This window comes from Pyrus communis, chromosome 5 (assembly GCF_963583255.1).
Source record: "Pyrus communis chromosome 5, drPyrComm1.1, whole genome shotgun sequence".
In the NCBI taxonomy this organism is placed as follows: domain Eukaryota; kingdom Viridiplantae; phylum Streptophyta; class Magnoliopsida; order Rosales; family Rosaceae; genus Pyrus; species Pyrus communis.
In genome coordinates, this window is record NC_084807.1 from 20,357,874 (window position 1) to 20,377,840 (window position 19,967).

Below are 19,967 nucleotides of genomic sequence, written 5' to 3' on the forward strand. Positions count from 1 at the left end.
AAAAAGCGCACGGAAATTATTTACAAAATATGTTTGAAGATCAATAGTAAAAAAAAAAAATACAATCTATTGAAAAAAAAGAGAAAGAAGAAAAAGAATACTATCTAACCCATGTTCAAATTCCTTGCTCGTATGCTCCTCTTCCCATTGCTTTACTATACACCATGCATATGAAGCAAGGGATATTATTTATTTAGAAAAATAGTTCCTTATTACTCTTGATAGCCAAGCAAGAGACATCCTAGACTCTAAGATGTGAATCAAAGACATGTTTTTGTCCAAGTAAGAGAATATAATTTTCTCCATGAAATTTGACTAGCGGAGAGCCATTTAGATGTGAAAGAAAAGAATATGCAAATTTTCCTTTTCCGACCAAGGCATGTATTTTACATCCCGCCTATTGGAGAGCTTTCGGCCACTCAAAAATATAAAATGACTGTTTTAATGCCTTTTGCATCTCACACTAGAGATCCTCTAAGGAGTGAGCCTACGACTCATATTGCAAACGGAGTTTTATGGGGAACACAAGTTCCCTTCGTGATTGAGAGCCTGAGACACTTACAATGCTACAATATGTTTCCTTTTTTAGAAGATAACTTTGAACCCGTCCAACAATTTGAGAGTGGTCTAGATTTTATATCGATTGGACTACCATAAAACTTTTACGTTGACAATTATCAAGGAGTTTGTAGCTTAAATGGTTTAAGAGAATAAAAATACGTCAAAGTAAGTGCTTTACATGACAACTAACTCTTGGTCTCATCATTCTTCTCTTCCTCAAATTAAATCTCAGATTCAAATTCCCTGCCTCATTCGTTGCTTCATTGCTCCATTTGGTCTATAACATTAGTAGCCATGACAGTAAAATGCCCGAAACCAGTATTCAAGTGGCAAAAATAGGAGAAAACATATGCCACAGTTCAAAAGCAAAAAGAAAAAAGCAATACAAAACACTCCATTCAACATTCAAATGTTCAAAATAAACCGCATTCACAAGAATGTTTTTCTTTTGATACAACATTCTCAAGGACATGATAATAAAAGCAATATTAACAAAGATACAAGTTTTGGTGTTTCACAGTTAAGATAGGTCATTGATAAGTTTAAGACCTTCAATTTTAACCATACATTTAAAAAAAAATAATAATTGTAACTAGTACTCCATCAAGGATGGAACTCAAAGCCTCACTTTTCATAACCATGACATCACATTAGTGTCTGGTTATGTTAATGTATCAGTTGAGTCTCCAGTAGCCATGTAGCAGCAGCTCCTGTATAGTGAACGCGGAACAAAGCAAATCCGCTTTTGATCGAAAATCATAGAACTTGGTTGGAATTGAAATACTGTTACCATGGACGACTAGATATCGCATAATGGAGATGCTTCCTGGAAATTGAAAGAACCCTTCATTTTGCCGCACATTCCATGCCTGCTTCAAACGGTTTGAGCAGAAAGCAATACAATGCGCTAGCTGCAGCTTCACTGTCCTGCAAATACAAAATCAAATTAAGTACTTCAGTGAACATAGCAAATAGCTTATCAGAGTCAAGGGATAAACATAAAAGTATTCGTTTAATCACGGGGACAAAGCCAGAGAGTATTCACTTCATGTTTTCAGCTTGATTTCCTCACCTTGTTTCGTGACACTGCCCTGCATTCGGATTCTTCTTGGAGCATCTCCATGTGGGTAGACAGGAATGGATGTTGGTGTACATTGCGGTCGTGTGTTGTTTGACTGCAGGATAGAGAGCTACTCGTCTGAGGAATACATGTATCTGTGTTGATAGAGGAAGCATCGTCTTCAAATAATGCTTGTGAGAAAAGACATTATTACTTTATCTGGACTCGTCGCGTTCTGAGAAGGGTAGAGTTCCAAATAGCATTTCAACCATTTGCATCTCCTGGTGTTCCTTTGTACCAACAAAAGTTCACCTAACAAGGTCGAAGCATAAAAAACTTGGGGATTCTGTGACACACAACAAAGATTTGGACATAATTGTTCAAAACCAATGTTGTGCCTCAAAGACTACTTAACTTGGTTGCAGAAATGTAGATAACTGTGAGTGTTTTTGAATTATTTGTAGGAGAATATCACGGTGTAATAATGCGAGTTGAAGACACATTCTTACAAGGCCCTCTTAATATTCTCCTACAGATAAGAGTATCGTTGTTCATTAACAATATTGGAGTGTTTCTCCAATAGCTAATGCAGTATAATCTTTTGCACGTCTGTGGAGTAACTCGGCGTCAGTATCACAGGTTACTCCACTATCCCCATCATACACCCATCACAATGACTCTCATAGGTTGGAGCCATTGGAAAGAGTGCACGATGCCTCTGTTATTCAAGAACTTTGCGGGAAAAGAGTCGCAGGCTCTATATTTAAAGATTGCGACTCGTTGCGTCCAATATAGGTATTGGCAAGCATAAGCTCTCCCAGTTCTGAGGAAAATATTGGTGACTGCAATGGATAATTCTGTAGTTGATCAAGCGGTTGAAAGGGTGATCCCCGATTTTCTTCTGGCTGAGAATAAGCCTGGATGAAGAATCATGACAAGCAAGTGTTAAGTTTTGATGTACTTCTAGTGCACCGTATTAAGTTCATATAATAAAAAATTCATCATCACCTGGGAAATCCTTTCACTTGTAGCACGATTTTGAGAATTATAAACGATGTTGATAACTGATTCGTTGTCATAATTGGTTGGAGATGGACAGTTACTGAATTCGCCACTATGGACGTCTGGAGCATCTCCCAGCTGGAGTGGCTGATTTGTCTGAGGTGGCTCAGGAGGAGGAAAGGGTGAATCCGAATCTTTATGTAGCTCCGCAGAAAGCTGCCATATTAGGATGCACAAAAAAAGCCAAGGTTAAATTTTGAATAACTTCTTGTGTTTCGTATTACCAAGTTCGCATCAGAATGTTTAAAACGAGTACTCATCCTCACCTCCAGAATCATATCATCTACAGCTAGATCATTAAAATCAGATGAAATGCCGCTACCAGGTTCACCATCATCATGATCGCCATTGCCAAGCAGAGCACGTTCTAGCTGTTTGTATGCCAGAATTTCTTCTTCAGAGGAAATCATATGATTCATTGCAGCATCTTGGTTATCAGTATTACCGGTGATGCAGCCACCAGTACTAGGATCAACTAATTCATCACTGCAGACATCAGGAGCATTTCCAAGCTGAGGTGGCTGAGGTGGCTGAGGTGGCTCAGGAAGAGTCAAGAGTGAATTCAGATATTCACCTACCGGAGCACACGACTTCCACTGCAAGATTAAGATTCACAAAATAAGCAAGTGCTAAGTTTGATATACTTTGTGCTCCATATTATCAAGTTTACATCAGAAAATGTTCAAAAAGGTGGTTTTTTTCTTTCTTTCTTCTTCTTAATAAAACAGAGGACTGGGCGAGATTAGCTCATGTCCGTCAAAGGCACTAAGTGCTAGTCTCTGTCATGAAGGAGAGAGAACCAACACATCCAGAAACCTCCCTCCAATCCCGTGTTTATGAAAACAAAATAATTAAATAAAGATATACATACGAGGGGGACATAAAACCAAACCTGTTGAATCATGTCACGTATAACTTGATCAGTAGAATCAGATGAGATGCCGCCACTAGGTTCACCACGATCATGATTTCCACTGTCAAACAGATCATCTACTAGCTCTTTGTATGCAAGAAGTTCTTCTGCAGCTGGAGTCATATCATGATTCATTGCAGCAGCAGTAGCTGCTTGATCATTTCCGGAACTAGATGCAATGCAACTACCATTACCCGGATCAGTTAAATCATCACTGATCAAATTATCCTGAAGCTTCTTGTTATCAGACATAGAATTTGGCTTCTTCTTTAAGCGGTAAAGAACAAAGTCCCTCAGCGGATCCCTCTCCTGACTGGTATTAGAACCCTGTTTAGGTTTAGTGAAATAGTACTCGTGCATCACCCAGCCAGTCCTCTCGGATTTAGACACACGACCTTTGTAGAAGGTCAAGGTTCTCTTTTTGCAAGTGACATGTGTGGAGCTGATATCTCGTGGCTTGCCTGTGATTTTCCAGAAGCCTTTCTCAGTGATCCTGTTGCAGCGAGGACTATTGATGTATTTGTAATCAGGCTGGCTGAATGAGTACCATGCCTTAGCTTGATATGGAGTGTCAGGGAACATGCGCTCTGCAACACAAAGAAAGATGTTTAAAATTTGAAATTAACCTACTTAATATCCTTGTTTAGTGTCTAGGATTGGTTGGATTTGATAACTTGTTAGATTCAGGGTCATTCGGTGCCTAGAATTGGATTGAATTGGGGAATTCACTATATTGAAGGTCTAAGATGGACTACTTTTTCTTCAAAACCCAGTTCTTACTTTCCACTGTGGCGAATTCATCTTCTACCTCCAATTTGGACAAACTTAGAAGTTGATATCTATATCTTCATTCAACATACATCCATCAACCTAGTAACTCATCTAATCCAATCTAATCCTAGCGCCAAACGAGGTCCTAGTCTTGAACAAATCAAACAAGATTATGCATGCATAAAAATCATACAGTGAACAAAAAATACCTTGGTTTTAAAGAAAAAGTGAGGTAGAATAACGGGTTACCAGGCAAATCCCAAGGCTCGAACTTGCAGACATCGATGACAGGGAGGGAATGGCAGGCTTGGGAGTTGTGACTTTTCATTTTCTTCCACAAGAAGTCTGCCATTTCCTCTTCAGTTGGATGGAATCTGATCGCAGGCACCATGTCCGGCACCGATTGTGCGGTTGTTGATGTGGTGGTGGTGCTGCTGATGTTTCCCATCCCTCCTTCAAATGTTTTGGAAATTTGGAAGCAAGATTATCAGATGCTTTTGCCTTGGGAGAACAAAGAAGAAGAAGCATAGCAAGTGAAGTTTGTATATATAAAACAAGTCACCCAATCAAGTGAGTGCCACTGCTCTTTGACTTGCAAGTCTTGGGATGATGCCGCCAAACCAAGTTTTGTTGATAGTGTGGAAATGGCTTTGAGTGTGGATCCCACTCACTTCCTGTCGTGCCTTTACTTTGTCTTTGTTTTTATTCTTAAAGGAATCTCATCCTTCATGTAATTGGAGATTGAAAAGCCAAACTTCAAGCTTGTACTATTCTTTTCTTCAACTGACGTTGATCCTTCATTTTGCTTGAGCACTGATGGATGTATATTTCCCTTTTGAATTTGATCTAATGGCTCAAATTAAGAGTTTCGCTCTTTATTTTCTCACATAACCTAAGCTTTCACACTTAACAAGCGTATGTGATGAATTTATATAAAGGGAATCGAAATATTACCACATATGAGCAGTAATGAAAAATGACAATTTATGAAAGAAAAAATATTTGTATGAAGGTCGTCACAAAAAGTTATTTAATGAGAAAAAATTTGGAAATTTTCTGCAGCAACTTTCCTTGATTATTTATCACTTTTAGAGCTTTTAAACCCATCAATTCACAATATAAGCGAATTTATCCCCAAACATATTCCAAAACATCATATTCAATATTCTAAACATGTTGACATCATCAAATTAACTTGTAAACATCTAAATATAATTTGGGCAGTTAAATCAATTAAGACCAAAATATGAACTTTACATGCATTCTTCTCCTTTCTTTGGCCTTTTAACCACTGTTCTAAAAAACGTCCTAGGCGGCCGCCTAGGCACTAGATGCCTTGTAACTGGGCAATTTTGTGCAAAATAGCCGGAAAAATCGGTTTGGCTCTAGGTGGTGCTAGGCAGCTTTTTAATTTATTTTTTATTTTTTATTTTTTTTTTAAATTTGTTTAAAGTCTAAGTTCTAATTATACCTTGAAATTTTGTTAATTTTATAGAATAGGAGTGTTGTGTATCAACTTAAATTCCGGGATGCTAAAGATAAGTATCTTATATTACTAAAGTTCCTTATTTACCTCCTTTTTTCCATTTTATGTTGTTTTAAATTGTGAATTTGTTGTACATGTGTCGTCCTACAATATTCCTCACTATGGTTATATGGCATATATGCTTAATATGTTTTTAAAATTTGGACTTGTTGGATACTCTTTTTGCATTTTATCATTCTTCTATTATCTTATCCATGGATTTCATACAAGTATAATTTTTTGTAAGTGTCAATATGCACTTATTTACAAGATATACAAAAAATTTACCTAAATTTGCCTAGGCTGCCTAGGCGCCAGCCTACCGCCCGACTAGTGCCTAACGTTTTTTAGAATCTTGCTTTTAACCATAAAACCACCCCAAACACATCTGCAATGACAAACTAAACATGCTCGAAACATTCTATGTATGAAGAAATCAATATTTATCAACTTGGAACATAAATACCTTAACTTTTTTTTTACCTTAAAAACAAAAATTCAAACGACTCAACATAAAATAGTAACAAAAATTGTACTCTCTCCCCACAAACCTAAACTAAACATTGTCTGCAATGTAAAACCATAACAAAAGCATGCAATGACCAGTCCAGGTAAAGAATGAAGAAAATACGAAAAAATAACGAAAAATAAGGAACGCAAGAACCTGATTGGGTTGCCTCCTAACAAGCGCTTAATTTAAAGTCCTTAACCTGACCATGCCAAGATTAAGTCATAGATGGTGGATCATTGAAATGAGAAACCACTCCATGTTTCTTCTTCCTGTTCCTTTCTTCCACCGTGTAGCCTTAAAATTTGGTGTAGATGCAAGACAACGAGGCAATGCATATTTTTGTGTTCTCTTAAATTTCAAAGCTTGAGACTCGTTTTTCTTCACTTTTTTCGGTTGTCTCTTCCACCATATCTTGGCCATTGGAGTGGAATTTAATTAACTAGACATCTTTGATTTTTGGTTCGATTCCAAGCTCTCTTCCATAATTCGGCAGGTGGATTAGAAGTGGATCTTTGGAAGCATGTAGAATAAATGAATCTAGCGCTCTAGGATCAATGGATTCAAAGACATAGCACTTGGGAATTTCCGGTGGAGTTGAACTTGCTTCAAACGCTTGAATTTCGGCAGAGAGTAACCGGTTGGCGGAGGTGGTTTGGCTAGTCGGCCCAAGCAGAAGGTCCTCCAAAGTTGCTTTGTTACCTATTCCATTAGGAACCGCTGATTTTTTGGTATCCATAGCGTTGCTTCTTTTTTGGCCAAATCCTAATTTCGTTTTGCTTCTCCCGGTCGTCGAGCTTGAGACTCGACAGTTTTCCCTAACCCCGACCTCTCACTTCGTTTTGTTCTTCTTCTGTATCACCGCTTAAATGAAGACACCCGATCAGCCCGACTTTCCCAAATGCCCACCACCGGCCTCCAACTTTGAGTTTTCAATCTTTTTTTCATCTTCAATTAGTTCGCTCAATTCAGTGTCGATCTCATCCTCACCTCAATGTGTTATAGCACTGTCATGTTCATGGGGCACGTTTTGCTTGCCAAATTGCAGCACTGCCATGTTCATGGGGCACATTTTGCTTGCCAAATTGTTTGCAGCCGTGTATCCTTTCGATCTCTTTTCTCCCTAGTTGGGTGTAACATAAGACAACATGTAACAATTGACATTGCATATATAGAAAGAGAGAAGTATATGCAAAAGCCCATTCAACGTTAAGCGGTTCTGATAAATGGAAAAGCATCCTACGATTAAATATAAATAGTACTTAACGAAAATTGACCGTACGATATACGATGAACGATCACGATCACAGGAAAAGATCCGACGAGGATCCTTTTCCCTGATAAACATTACAAAAGGATACTTACACAAAGGTTTAACACCTTAAACTACAACCATATGTTTTGATAGTCATCCCAAATATAACAAAAATACTATCTCAAGTAATGCTACAGCCGCCACGCGGCAACAGCTGCAGAACAAACAAAAGCATTGCCAATAAGGCTAGCTTTACGGCTTGGTCGAAACATTATTCCGTGGAGGACTTGATTAACGACTTCAGGAAGATATTTCTGCAAACTTGAAAGAAGGCTTTCAGTTGCTGCCAGCTACCTCATCCATGCCTAATTCAAACGCCCTCTTTACTATTCTCGTTTAGCTAATGCATAATAGAATTTTACACATCCATGGCACTACTTCAGTGTTCGTACCACTCCTGCACTTCAAAAGTTTGTAGTCATTCAAAATAAGTTTATGTTATTTCTTCATAGGACTAATAATCATAGTTAACTATAACCTTATTCAAGAACTTGGTGGGAAAAAAGTCATTAGCTTCAGATTCGGGATTGAAACTCACTGTCATGCAAAACATCTCCCATTGTTGTTTTCATTGGCGGCTACAATGTGTAGTCCTCTAGTTGAGGTAGATAAAAGAAAAATTCCAGATCTTCTTCTGGTGGAGGACATACCTAGATTAAGAATCATGAACAAGAAGCTAAGTTTGACTATATCCATAAGAAGTTTATATAACAAAATGTTTAAAGAGGCTTATTCTCACCTTTGAAATCTTTTTATTCATAACTTGATTTTCAAAATTAGGAACGATGTTCTTAAATTGTTCATCGTTATCATTGGTAGAAACATTATTCTTGGATACAACACATGTTAGTGACTCTTGAACGACATGTAACCGGAGTGAATCCATGTCTTTTTGGGACTGAGCACATAACTGGAGTGAAAATCACAAACAAGCAGGTTAAGTTTTGAGACACTTTTGTTTTATTAAAGTTCATAGTAGAAATATTCAAATAAGCATTTTTATTCTCACCTCTTGAGAAATATTATGTGGAGCTTCACTTTCGAAAACAGACACGGTGAAACTATGAGGTTCACCTTCATCACAGGTTGAAATATCATTCTTATTGGTATAAGAATAATTATTATCTCCAAATGGTGATTGTATTTCATTACAATCATCATTAATGCCATTGGCTTGCAGAACATCTTCCAGCTCTATGTATCCTGATGATAGGAGTGTAGAGGAACTGTTATCCTGTGACTGAAGAGAATCAAAGAGTGATGCATTAAGTTTCGATAAATTTATAGTGATCCATGAGATAAATGTTAAAAGACCAGACGATTCTCATTCTCACCCCTGGAGTCACAACAGCTGCAGCATGATCTTCAACATTAGACACACTACAGCTGCCAAGTTCAACTTCACCGATTGAGGTATCCTCCTCATCGGATTTTTTCTTCATGCGACAGATAACGAAATCCTTCTGCATAAGTTGGACAACAATATTATGAGCTATAGATCCAATCCAATTGCCACACTTCAAAACTATTACTTCATGTATGTTAAACACGGAAACATCAATCCGACACACAAATTTGATGTCGCATAATCCAAAGATAATAAACTAAGAACAAAATAGCAAACTCTGCAACTGGAAAAGAGAGCGACCTGAGGCAGTTTAGGATTGGCTTCACTATCTATGAGATAGTGCTCGTGCATGACCCAGTTGGTTTTTTTCGGTTTAGGCTCACAACGCCGGTAGAAAGTCAAGGTCCTCTTCTTACCAATGACAGCTTTGGACCGCCGAGCCTTGATCACACGCTCCTTGCCTGTGATTTTCCAGTAGCCTCCTGGTGTGGTTCTGTTGGACCGCTTGCTGTTCTTGTACTTATAATCCTTTCGGCCGAAGAAGTACCACTCCATATCGTCGGATGGCATGCGAGCTGAAAATTGCAACAATTCCAACCAAGAAATTGAGGCCAACCAAATTCAAGTCCTGAAAAACCAATTTCTAAAAACAGAGCAAATTTTTCCCTTTGGGAGCTCATACATAATTGTTAGCGAGAAAAAACCAAGTACACCAACAGCACCAAATAAAATCAAAACACGAAATTGATGCCAACCCAATTCAGTTCTTCAAAAACCACATACTAAATACAAAACAACATACTATTTTTATGAATAATGAGAAATAAACAATGAAGAAAGAGTGAGAGAGACTGAATAATTACCAGCCAAATCCCCAGGGTCGAAGTTGCAGACATCGACTTCAGGGATGTTTTCAGCTTTGAAATCCTGGTTCTGTTTCTTGAGCTTCAAGTAATGGTCCACCAGTTCCTCCCCGGTGGGGTGGAATCTGAACCCGACCTGCCCTGAACCCCCTCCTCCTCTTGTTTTTCTCTTACTTCCCAGTGTTTCCATGTGTTTCTTTTCTCTCAGCGTAAGTGTGCGTGTGTGCGTGCGCGTGTTTGCGTGAAATGAGAAGTTTGCAAGTATTTTATAAAGTCACTTCAGAATACTCAGTACTATTTGATCCAGCCAATCAAGTGTCGGACTTCCCAAACAAGTTTGCTGACATGCCACGCTTTTATTTTTTATTTATATATTTTTGTCCTTTTATTCCAACCCCTCTCGGAAGTTTACTTTTTCCTTTAATTTTTTTTGGTAGACAACCCCCCTTGCAAGTTTAGCTTTTAGAATACTTTTAACACTTGGAATCTTTCCCAACTCATAAAATCTCAGGGGAAGTTACACGTCCTTTTCCTACATTAAATTACAAGTCCCAAAGCACTCGATAAGAATTGATTTTTATACTCTCGTTTTTATAATTTACACCTTGTATTTGTTTTTATTCGTTAATTTTCTTTAACTTTTTCAGCATAACGGTAACAAATAAGTATGAATCGTGCATGTAGTGAAAAAATGATGTGTTAAAGTAACTCGTAATGATACTAGGCTTTTGTAATAGAGAGTGATTTTTACGCATCATTTTCACCTTTTGCACTCTTAATTTCGATATTTTATTTTATTTTAATTTGTTCAAATCAACCGTAATCATCATCGTATATTTTAAGGGAGGAAGAGATCGCGTAATATTCGAAGTTTGAAGAGAGTACTAAGGAAGATTAAACTCAAGTTGATCATCCATGGTTTTCAATTCTACAAAACTGCATTCATGTGTATACTCCTAGTCCCCTAACCAAATTATTAACTCTAAGCTTCACTAAAACAAATAGTTCAATCAAAAAGGGCCAAAACCTTTACATTTATCGACTCTTCTAAACACGTAAAAATAAGTCAAAATACTCATCCTCGATACATAACGGTATGATCTCTTAAAGTATATCATATACTAGTCACGTGACTTAAATTGATAGAATTTAAATAAAATAACTTTGAATCTTCTAGTAGGGATGAAATTGACAATTTTTAATGAATTTAAAGAGACTTAATTTTTACTTGGATAATAATTGATAACCAAATTGCACCGTACTCTATTTTTAAAGTTGCAATTGAGACAAGATGTTTAAGAGCAACACATGTGAAAATATAAAACCACGTACCTTGGCTGTGGAATAGTCCTTTCAATTTTCTCACGTTTCCAGATTCCATTTGCAATTGGCATTGCCAGGTTGGGTGATTTTTATCTCTGATCCACTGTCATCACATAGAAACTTTGGAAACGACTGCTCTACTCTAAAGACATCTCAACGTCAAATCGAATAAGATCACGATATCACATATTTTGTGAGGAAACTGCGAAAGAAACTAAATTTTTAGACCATTTTTGATAGACTGCGTGATGTAATGATTAATGATTAAGGATTAAGATTTTATTTTAATGAGTTAAAAAAGTCCAACCATCAATTACCACATTATATAATTTACAAAAACTAATCTAAAAAATTGATCTCTTTAACGTCACTCATTTATGAAAGACATATAACGCGATGTCATAATTGATGTGGGTGGAGGAATCCCCTTGTTTCCTCCCTCTTTATAAAAAAATATATATTTCAGAATTTTGTGATTGGAGAATGGCGATATCCAATAGGGCTTTAATACCTCACCCACAAGTCTCAACTACTTCCTCACCATGTAGTCTCAAGTACCTCTTCCCCTCCAAAATCATGACCTATCTTTATCTCAAGTTACATAATGATCACTCAATCTTACCATATTTTTGGACCGATAAACTTTTTCATAACTAGCCCATCTAATTTTACGGTCTCTAAGATCATTCTCTAGCAGTAACTTTTATAAAAGAATAAGTGTCGAACTTTTTATAAATTCTCTAATTTTATTGTGCATGCATGTTCAATACATAATAAACTCACACGACAAACATAATTGAAATTGAAAAAGTGCATCTATCACTATTTGTTAAAAATTCAAAATTTTCGTCGCCAGAAAGATATATACCCCATTGATGCGGTGGCTGGGGACTCATTATGGCACTTACGTTGGGGGGCTTGTGAGTCATATTTAATGTGACAACAATGTAAATATTCATATGCTTATAAATATCTTGGCCCACAAATTGTGGCGTAATCTTTTTAAGTATCAATTTTGAATGGTAATGCAGGTCTCCTTCAAATCATTTTTGACAAGCATAATTTTTGAGGTTGGTTGTGGGCTTTAAAGTTACGTAATACAACCTTTGACCCATACATTTTATTTGTTTTTAAATTATACGTAACACAACTTTTGAACAACATTGGGGTGGTGGCGCAGTTGGCTAGCGCGTAGGTCTCATAGCATTCTGAGTGATCCTGAGGTCGAGAGTTCGAGCCTCTCTCACCCCATTCATTTTTATCTTTTGTAATTATAGGAAACGTAAACATTTGAACTTCCAACTTCTAACAACACCAACGTAGTCTAGTAATATTTATCTTTCACAGTTTTAAATGATATTCTAACAGTTGGAATTTCCATATGATTTCTTTAACGTTTCAGCTTCTAACACCATCATGGTTTAATAGTATTTATCTTTCACAATTTTAAGAAAATATCCCAAGCCAAATGATTAAACAAAAAACAATATACCGTACTGAGATTCCAGTACCAGCCATACATCATTACATCTGGTTCGTAGAAACAGAAACATGTCAAACTCCATAGGCTATGCCAAATATAAACATTTCATCACTGCAAAACATGGCTGGTACTCCCACGTTTTATAGCAGCAATAAGAAACCACTAAGTCTGGCATATTATTCATTGTGAGACGCTCATCTATCACCACTGCCCGTATAAAACTAATTCCCGAGCAAAAACAAAGAACAATATTGCACCTAGAACCGTGTTGAAAAGGTATACTGATGGGGGACTTGTTAATGGGGGGGACGTTTCCCAGGAAATCAAAGAACAGCTCATCCAATTGCCGGCGGTGGTTGCATTGTGCGTCTGCTTCAAACCCTTTTCTGTATTATTGCTTTCCTCTATGTCTTTGTTAGATTCTGATATAAAGTTCCTCTTCGGGGGAAAATCAACAGCAGCTCGACGCTCTGCAGCTTCTTTGGCCTGCAAAAATAAACCAGATTAAGTTGTGGAAATAGCCTCTCCAAAGAATCATTATTCATGTTCTCCGTGCTGCAGTTTGGGTTCTCTCACTCACCTTGCTTTGCTGCTGTTCTAATTCATTAGGTTTGCCTAGTGCTACGAGGGCACTTGTTGGATATGTTCTTCTGCGTGTTCTCTCATTGTTATAGTGTTCGTTGCAGGCTAACTGAATAGAGTTAATCTGAAGGCTAACTGCATCTACATCCACAGAGGAAGCACTCTTTAATTTTAAGGCATTAATGGGTCTTGATGCACTTTGCAGCCTGCTTGTTATTTGATTTGTACCAGAATCTTCATCACTGACTGATTGAAGACGATCAGTCTGAGGTTTAGGTAACACATTGATAGAGGAAGCAGCCTGTCTTAAGGTCTGGTTACGAAGCATAACACCTTCCTCTCTTCTGGAGTGGCTCGAACTAGCTTGTGGCACACTAAGCATTTGTAAACTCGAGCCCTAAAAAATTAATAATAATCAGAAAATATGAGCAAGTTTCCAAAGCCTCCAATACCAAAAAGTTAAGCGAAGCTCTAGCATTTGACCTGTGAAAACTATCAACACAATGACAAAATTTGATTTTAAGATTCCATGGAAGAAAGCATTTTTACCTCTGCAGCTCGATGTTGTACTTCGGTGTCTGAGTCACTGCTTACTCCACAATCCTTTAAATACACCTTCCTAGGTGACTGTGGCATAGTGGAGTCGTTAAAGACGTTATCGCGAGTTATTTCTTCACTGTAATCCTGATACGGGTCATCCGCAAAAAATCCATTTACAAACTCTTCCGAATTTTCCTCCATTCCATGGTAATCATTATTACCATGCGCATCTGCAAGCAAACTACCCATGTGCCTCTGAAAAATGTCCACATTTTGTGGTGGCTGATTATGTTCCTGCATAATGAACAACAAACAAGCAAAGGTTTTGGATCTGTTTCTTTTGCTCCGTCTATATATATGAAGAAGTTTTAATTACCATTCGTGCTCGACATTCTCACCTCTTCAACGTGCATATTATGTGCTGGTTGCAGTTGATTTTCAAAGTCAGGTGCATTGTTGTAATTACTAGATTCACCTTCATCACAGGTTGCACCATCCGTATTCTTACCTGATTTCTTCTTTACGTGACAGAGAACGAAATCCCTCTGCAAATAAGTTGGAAAACCAATTATGTAATGAAGTATCACCAACAGAAAATTAAACAAGGTTCCAAACCAAAAGCCGCTAAACTTTGCAGATTTACAGAAGAAGCCAATTTGGCTAGAAGGGGTTTCGATTTTGATCCATTCAATGATTTCAAAACCAAAACCCCTTGGAACCAAGCCAAATAGACTTGAGTTTCACAACCAAAACCCGTCCAGCCTCCGGTTTAGAACTTGCCTCATACAATGCTGCAAATTGTACATAATATATCGATCACAATATTAACAAAAACCTGAAAACAGACAGAGAATGATGACCTGATTAGCATTAGGATTGATTTGAGGGATGTAAAACTCATGCATGACCCAGTTGGTAACTGGGGCATTACGACCGCGACCTTGGCGAAATGTCAGAATCCTCTTTTTACCGATAGTTTTGTTGTCTCGAGCCTTGACTATTTTATCCTGCCCAGTGATCTTCCAGAAGCCTGTGTCCGTCGCCCTTTCAATTTCGTTTCTGCCGTTTTTTTTGTAAATTGGTCGGTTGTAGAAGTACCATTCATCATCCGACTTTATCCATGAAATCGCTGCATAAAACGACATTTGGATTCAACCAATTGCATACACATTTTTAGACTCATTCAAATGCAAACTAAAATGTATCAGTAAAAGTGTAGAGATTTTCGCACTCCATTTTACAATTTTTCCAACTCACAGAGGAGTGTTGAGTGCTGAAATCTCTGACCTTCGTAAAATTGTCACTCGAGAAAAAAAAATAGTAACTTTATGAACTGGGATTAGTAGTAAGTTACGTTTGGATTAAACCCAAATACCCAATGGCAAATGCAGATTATCAGACTCATCGGACTAAGAAAAATAATGAAAATTTAAGACCTGGGGTTTTGCAAAAAATTACCAGGCAAGTCCCAGGGCTCGTAGTTGCAGATATTGATTTCACGGATGGCGTCGCCGACGAGGGAATCCATTCCCCGGAGCTTCAACTTCAAGTAATGGCTTATCAGCTCTTCTTCTGTGGGGTGGAATCGGAATCCCACTGGCAGTAACAGGTCTCCTACTTCTACTCTGGTGAAGCGGATTCCATTGGAAGCCATCATCTTTCATGAAGGAGCAGGGGAGTGCTGGCTGGGTTTTTGTAGGATTAAGAAAACAAGAGAAACAGCACGGAAATTGACTTGGTGTTGATCAAGTCTTTGTGGTTTTCAGCGGACGCTTTTTGCTTACGGAAGAAACCATTAAGCTTCTGCTTCTGCTTCTGCTTTTACATGGTGGGCTGGGCTGTGGAATTTTTTTGGTCGTGACTTTTGGTGGGACCCCGGGGAATCCTACGTGTGTAACTGTTTGCCGTACGGTTGGGTGGGCGTGCTTCCTCGGAGGACTGAAAAGCTACAGGGATCATGAGAAAATTTTGTATCGCTTTTTCTCAATAGAAGATTAAATGAGGGTAGGTTGCGACATCGTGTAGGATAAAGAGTCGATAAGCTAGAACGAGAAAGTTTAATTGAGAAAATCGGTAATATAGAATATGGAAACCAAATTGCTTACCCGTAATATTCCAAAAACAGCTTCGCACCAACTAGTCTTTAGTGGTTTTCGTGACTTATTGGGATTACAAAGCCAAATGAAGTCAACACCGCAGATGTTTCCCCTATGATTACGGTGGCTAACCCACTGTCGGATATAAAATACAAATATTCCGTTAAAACAGATGATGAGCACTGTATAGATGGGCCCTGTGGCAGCCATGTAAATCACCGATTTCAGAATTTAAATCCAGAAAACACCAACCTTGTGAGCATCCGCATCTGTATATTGATGAGCAGTATCATATGTTGATTCAAAACCCTGTGATCTAAGGAATTTGAACACATGGCCTTGTTTACTTCCATTCCAGTCACTGCATCGAGAATAACCAAAAAAATACAAATGTAAGAACTACCATCCTACACAAAAGAATACAACCAGAGAAAGCCTATAATTTATTAAATTTCCATTGTTTGTGAAGGAGGCCTTCAAAAGGATTTCCCAGTTAGGATAGCTAGCACCTTCAAAAGGATGTATATTTTAAAGATTTTCTTCAGAGTATTATAAATGAGATTCTTTGACATGGAACATTAACTAAGAAAGACAAGGCAGGAGACTCACCCAGAGAGTACGATGGGCATCGTACTCTTAAGTATCCTTGTGGCAGCCTAATTGCAGCCGTGTATCCTTTTGGATATCTTTTCTCCTTGGTTGGGTGTAACATAGACAATATGTAACAATTGACGTTGCATATATAGAAAGAGAAAAGAATATGCAAAAGACCATTCAAAGTTAAGAGGTTCTGATAAACAATACACAAGGATACTTACAAAAAGGTTCAAGACCTTAAACTACAACCATATGTTTTGATAATCATTCCAAATATAACAAAAATACATCTCAAGTAACGCTAATATGCAAACTGATAGATACTACAGCAGCCACGCGGCAACAGCTGCAGAACAAACAAAAGCATTGCCAACAAGGCTAGCATTATAGCTTGGTTGAAACATTATTCCATGGGGGACTTGATTAACGACTTGAGGGAGATATTTCTGGGAACTTGAAAGAACGCTTTCAGTTACTTCTAGCTACCTCTTCCATGCCTAATTCAAAGGGCCTCTTTACTAGTCTCCTTTAGCTAATGCATAAAGGCATTTTACACATCCATGGCACTACTTCGGTGTTTGTACCACTCCTTACTGCACTTCGGTAGCTTGTAATCATTCAAAATAAGTTTATGTTACTTCTACATAGGACTAATAACCATAGTTAACTATAACCTTATTCAAGAACTTCGTGGGAAAAAAGTCATTAGCTTCAGATTCAGGATTGAAACTCACTGCATGCAATATAGTTATTGTCATGCAAAACATCTCCCACTGTTGTTTTCATTGGCGGCTACAATGTGTAGTCCTCTAGTTGAGGTGGATAAAAGAAAATTTCCAGATCTTCTTCTGGTGGAGGACATACCTAGATTAAGAATCATGAACAAGGAGCTAAGTTAGAATATATCCACAAGAAGTTCATATAACAAAATGTTTAAAGAGGCTCATTCTCACCTCTGAAATCCTTTTATTCATAGCTTGATTTTCAGAATTAGAAACGGTGTTCCTAAATTTTTCATCGTCATTACTGGTAGAAACATTATTCTTGGATATAACATATGTTGGTGACTCTTGTGCGACATGTAACCAGAGTAAATCCATGTCTTTTTGTGACTGAGCACATAACTGGATTAAAAATCACAAACAAGCAGGTTAAATTTTGATACACTTTTGTGTTAATAAAGTTCATATTAGAAATATTCAAATAAGCATTTTTATTCTCACCTCCTGACACATATCATGTGGAGTTTCATTTTCGAAATCAGATATGGTGAAACTATGAGGTTCACCTTCATCACAGGTTGAAATATCATTCTTATTGGTATAAGAACAATTATTATCTCCAAATGGTGATTGTATTACATTACAATCATCATTAGTGCCATTGGCTTGCAGAACATCTTCCAGCTCTATGTATCCTGATGATAGGAGTGTAGAGGAACTGTTATCCTGTGACTGAAGAGAATCAAAGAGTGATGCATTAAGTTTCGATAAATTTCTCATGATCCATGAGATAAATGTTAAAAGACAAGATGATTCTCATTCTCACCCCTGGAGTCACGACAGCTGCAGCATGATCTTCAACATTAGACACACTACAGCTGCCAAGTTCAACTTCACAGATTGAGGTATCCTCCTCATCATATTTTTTCTTCATGCGACAGATAACGAAATCCTTCTGCATAAGTTGGACAACAATATTATGAGCTATAGATCCAATCCAATTGCCACTCTTCAAAACTATTACTTCATGTATGTTAAACACGGAAACATCAATCCGACACACAAATTTGATGTCGCATAATCCAAAGATAATAAACAAAGAACAAAATAGCAAACTCTGCAACTGGAAAAGAGAGCGACCTGAGGCAGTTTAGGATTGGCTTCACTATCTATGAGATAGTGCTCGTGCATGACCCAGTTGGTTTTTTTCGGTTTAGGCTCACAACGCCGGTAGAAAGTCAAGGTCCTCTTCTTACCAATGACAGCTTTGGACCGCCGAGCCTTGATCACACGCTCCTTGCCTGTGATTTTCCAGTTGCCTCCTGGTGTGGTTCTGTTGGACCGCTTGCTGTTCTTGTACTTATAATCCTTTCGGCCGAAGAAGTACCACTCCATATCGTCGGATGGCATGAGAGCTGAAAATTGCAACAATTCCAACCAAGAAAGTGAGGCCAACCAAATTCAAGTCCTGAAAAACCAAGTGCTAAAAACAGAGCAAATTTTTCCCTTTGGAAGCTCATACATAATTGTTAGCGAGAAAAAACCAAGTACACCAACAGCACCAAATAAAATCAAAACACGAAATTGATGCCAACCCAATTCAGTTCTTCAAAAACCACATACTAAATACAAAACAACATACTATTTTTATGAATAATGAGAAATAAACAGTGAAGAAAGAGAGAGAGACTGAATAATTACCAGCCAAATCCCCAGGGTCGAAGTCGCAGACATCGATTTCAGGGATGTTTTCAGCTTTGAAATCCTGGTCCTGCTTCTTGAGCTTCAAGTAATGGTCCACCAGTTCCTCCCCAGTGGGGTGGAATCTGAACCCGACCTGCCCTGAAGAACCACCTCCTCCCCTTGTTTTTCTCTTACTTCCCACTGTTTCCATGAGTTTCTTTTCTCTGTGTGTGTGCGCGCGTGTGTTTGTGTGGACTGAGAAGAAGGTGCAGCTGCAAGTATTTTATACTGTGATATCAACCTATCACATTTTATTTCTCACGTATTTTTTTAATTTTTGATCGTCAGATCGGATAAAATGAAGAAGATCAAATAACAAAAATTATCAAAGATGTGTGAGAAGTAAAATAAGATGTGAATAGCACACTTCATTTTATAAAGTCACTTCAGAATACAAGAAATTTTTTATTATAACGGAAACATAAGTGGTACATCACGTTTTAATAGAAGTACTGATAAATTTTATTTTTTAAATTATTAACTTTTTAGTATACATATTCCACCATTTATATAATGATACATGATGTAGTATCTCGTGTACCGGTAACATTGAAAAATCTTTCTTCACAATACTCAGTACTATTTGATCCAGCTAATCAAGTCTCGGACTTCCCGAACGAGCTTGCTGACATGCCACGCTTTTCTTTTTTATTTATATATATTTTTGTCCTTTTGATCAACCCCTCTCGGAAGTTTACATTTTTTTCCTTTGATTTTTTTGGTAGACAACCCCTCTTGGAAGTTTAGCTTTAGGAATATTTTAACACTTGGAATCTTCCCAATTCATAACATCTGTCAGATTAAGTTACACGTCCTTTTCCTACATTGAATTCCAAGGGATCATGATTCTCTCCAGAGCAAAGGATAAGGATACTCCTGATCAAGTTTATCAGACCGTTAAAATTTTAACTAATGATTACAAATAAAAGACCTCTTTAAAAGTTATAATAATTGT

General features: G+C 37.6%; 3 protein-coding genes and 1 non-coding gene across 7 annotated transcripts; 1 reads left to right on the forward strand and 3 right to left on the reverse strand.

Moving 5' to 3' along the window:
- Positions 1-812: 812 nt before the first annotated feature.
- Positions 813-8,367, reverse strand: LOC137733433 (NAC domain-containing protein 53-like). 2 transcript variants are annotated; one of them, XM_068472581.1, is made up of 7 exons: positions 8,254-8,367; positions 4,617-7,523; positions 3,576-4,183; positions 2,950-3,279; positions 2,630-2,839; positions 1,634-2,538; positions 813-1,488 (listed from the first exon to the last, which is right to left on the reverse strand). In XM_068472581.1, exons 2-6 carry the CDS (start codon positions 4,813-4,815, stop codon positions 2,347-2,349), a joined length of 1,539 nt encoding a protein of 512 aa, XP_068328682.1. In that variant the 5' UTR covers positions 4,816-7,523; positions 8,254-8,367; the 3' UTR covers positions 813-1,488; positions 1,634-2,346. The 2 variants fall into 2 exon arrangements, with proteins under 2 accessions (XP_068328682.1, XP_068328683.1); XM_068472582.1 differs by lacking the exon at positions 8,254-8,367 and having other exon boundaries at positions 4,577-4,757.
- On the reverse strand, positions 7,624-15,628 carry LOC137734377 (uncharacterized). Its single transcript, XM_068473654.1, has 11 exons — positions 15,313-15,628; positions 14,715-14,983; positions 14,253-14,399; positions 13,864-14,148; positions 13,313-13,711; positions 12,938-13,218; positions 9,927-10,171; positions 9,364-9,638; positions 9,050-9,178; positions 8,725-8,955; positions 7,624-8,625 (listed from the first exon to the last, which is right to left on the reverse strand). The coding sequence occupies exons 1-11, from the start codon at positions 15,509-15,511 to the stop codon at positions 8,419-8,421; spliced, it is 2,667 nt and encodes an 888-aa protein (XP_068329755.1). The 5' UTR covers positions 15,512-15,628; the 3' UTR covers positions 7,624-8,418.
- TRNAM-CAU (transfer RNA methionine (anticodon CAU)) lies at positions 12,415-12,500 on the forward strand. Its single transcript is given in 2 exon segments — positions 12,415-12,452; positions 12,465-12,500. It is a non-coding gene; the product is annotated as a tRNA-Met (tRNA).
- A 331-nt stretch (positions 15,629-15,959) lies between the features above and the next one.
- On the reverse strand, positions 15,960-19,197 carry LOC137733435 (NAC domain-containing protein 71-like). Of its 3 annotated transcripts, XR_011068478.1 has the most exons (9): positions 18,971-19,197; positions 18,410-18,684; positions 18,096-18,224; positions 17,771-18,001; positions 17,501-17,671; positions 17,282-17,411; positions 16,560-16,644; positions 16,203-16,311; positions 15,960-16,085 (listed from the first exon to the last, which is right to left on the reverse strand). XR_011068478.1 is itself a non-coding variant. In XM_068472585.1 (6 exons), the coding sequence occupies exons 1-6, from the start codon at positions 19,161-19,163 to the stop codon at positions 17,340-17,342; spliced, it is 1,071 nt and encodes a 356-aa protein (XP_068328686.1). In that variant the 5' UTR covers positions 19,164-19,197; the 3' UTR covers positions 16,791-17,339. The 3 variants fall into 3 exon arrangements, 1 of the variants encoding a protein (XP_068328686.1); XR_011068477.1 differs by lacking the exons at positions 15,960-16,085; positions 16,203-16,311; positions 16,560-16,644 and adding an exon at positions 16,791-17,154; XM_068472585.1 differs by lacking the exons at positions 15,960-16,085; positions 16,203-16,311; positions 16,560-16,644 and having other exon boundaries at positions 16,791-17,411.
- Positions 19,198-19,967: the final 770 nt, after the last annotated feature.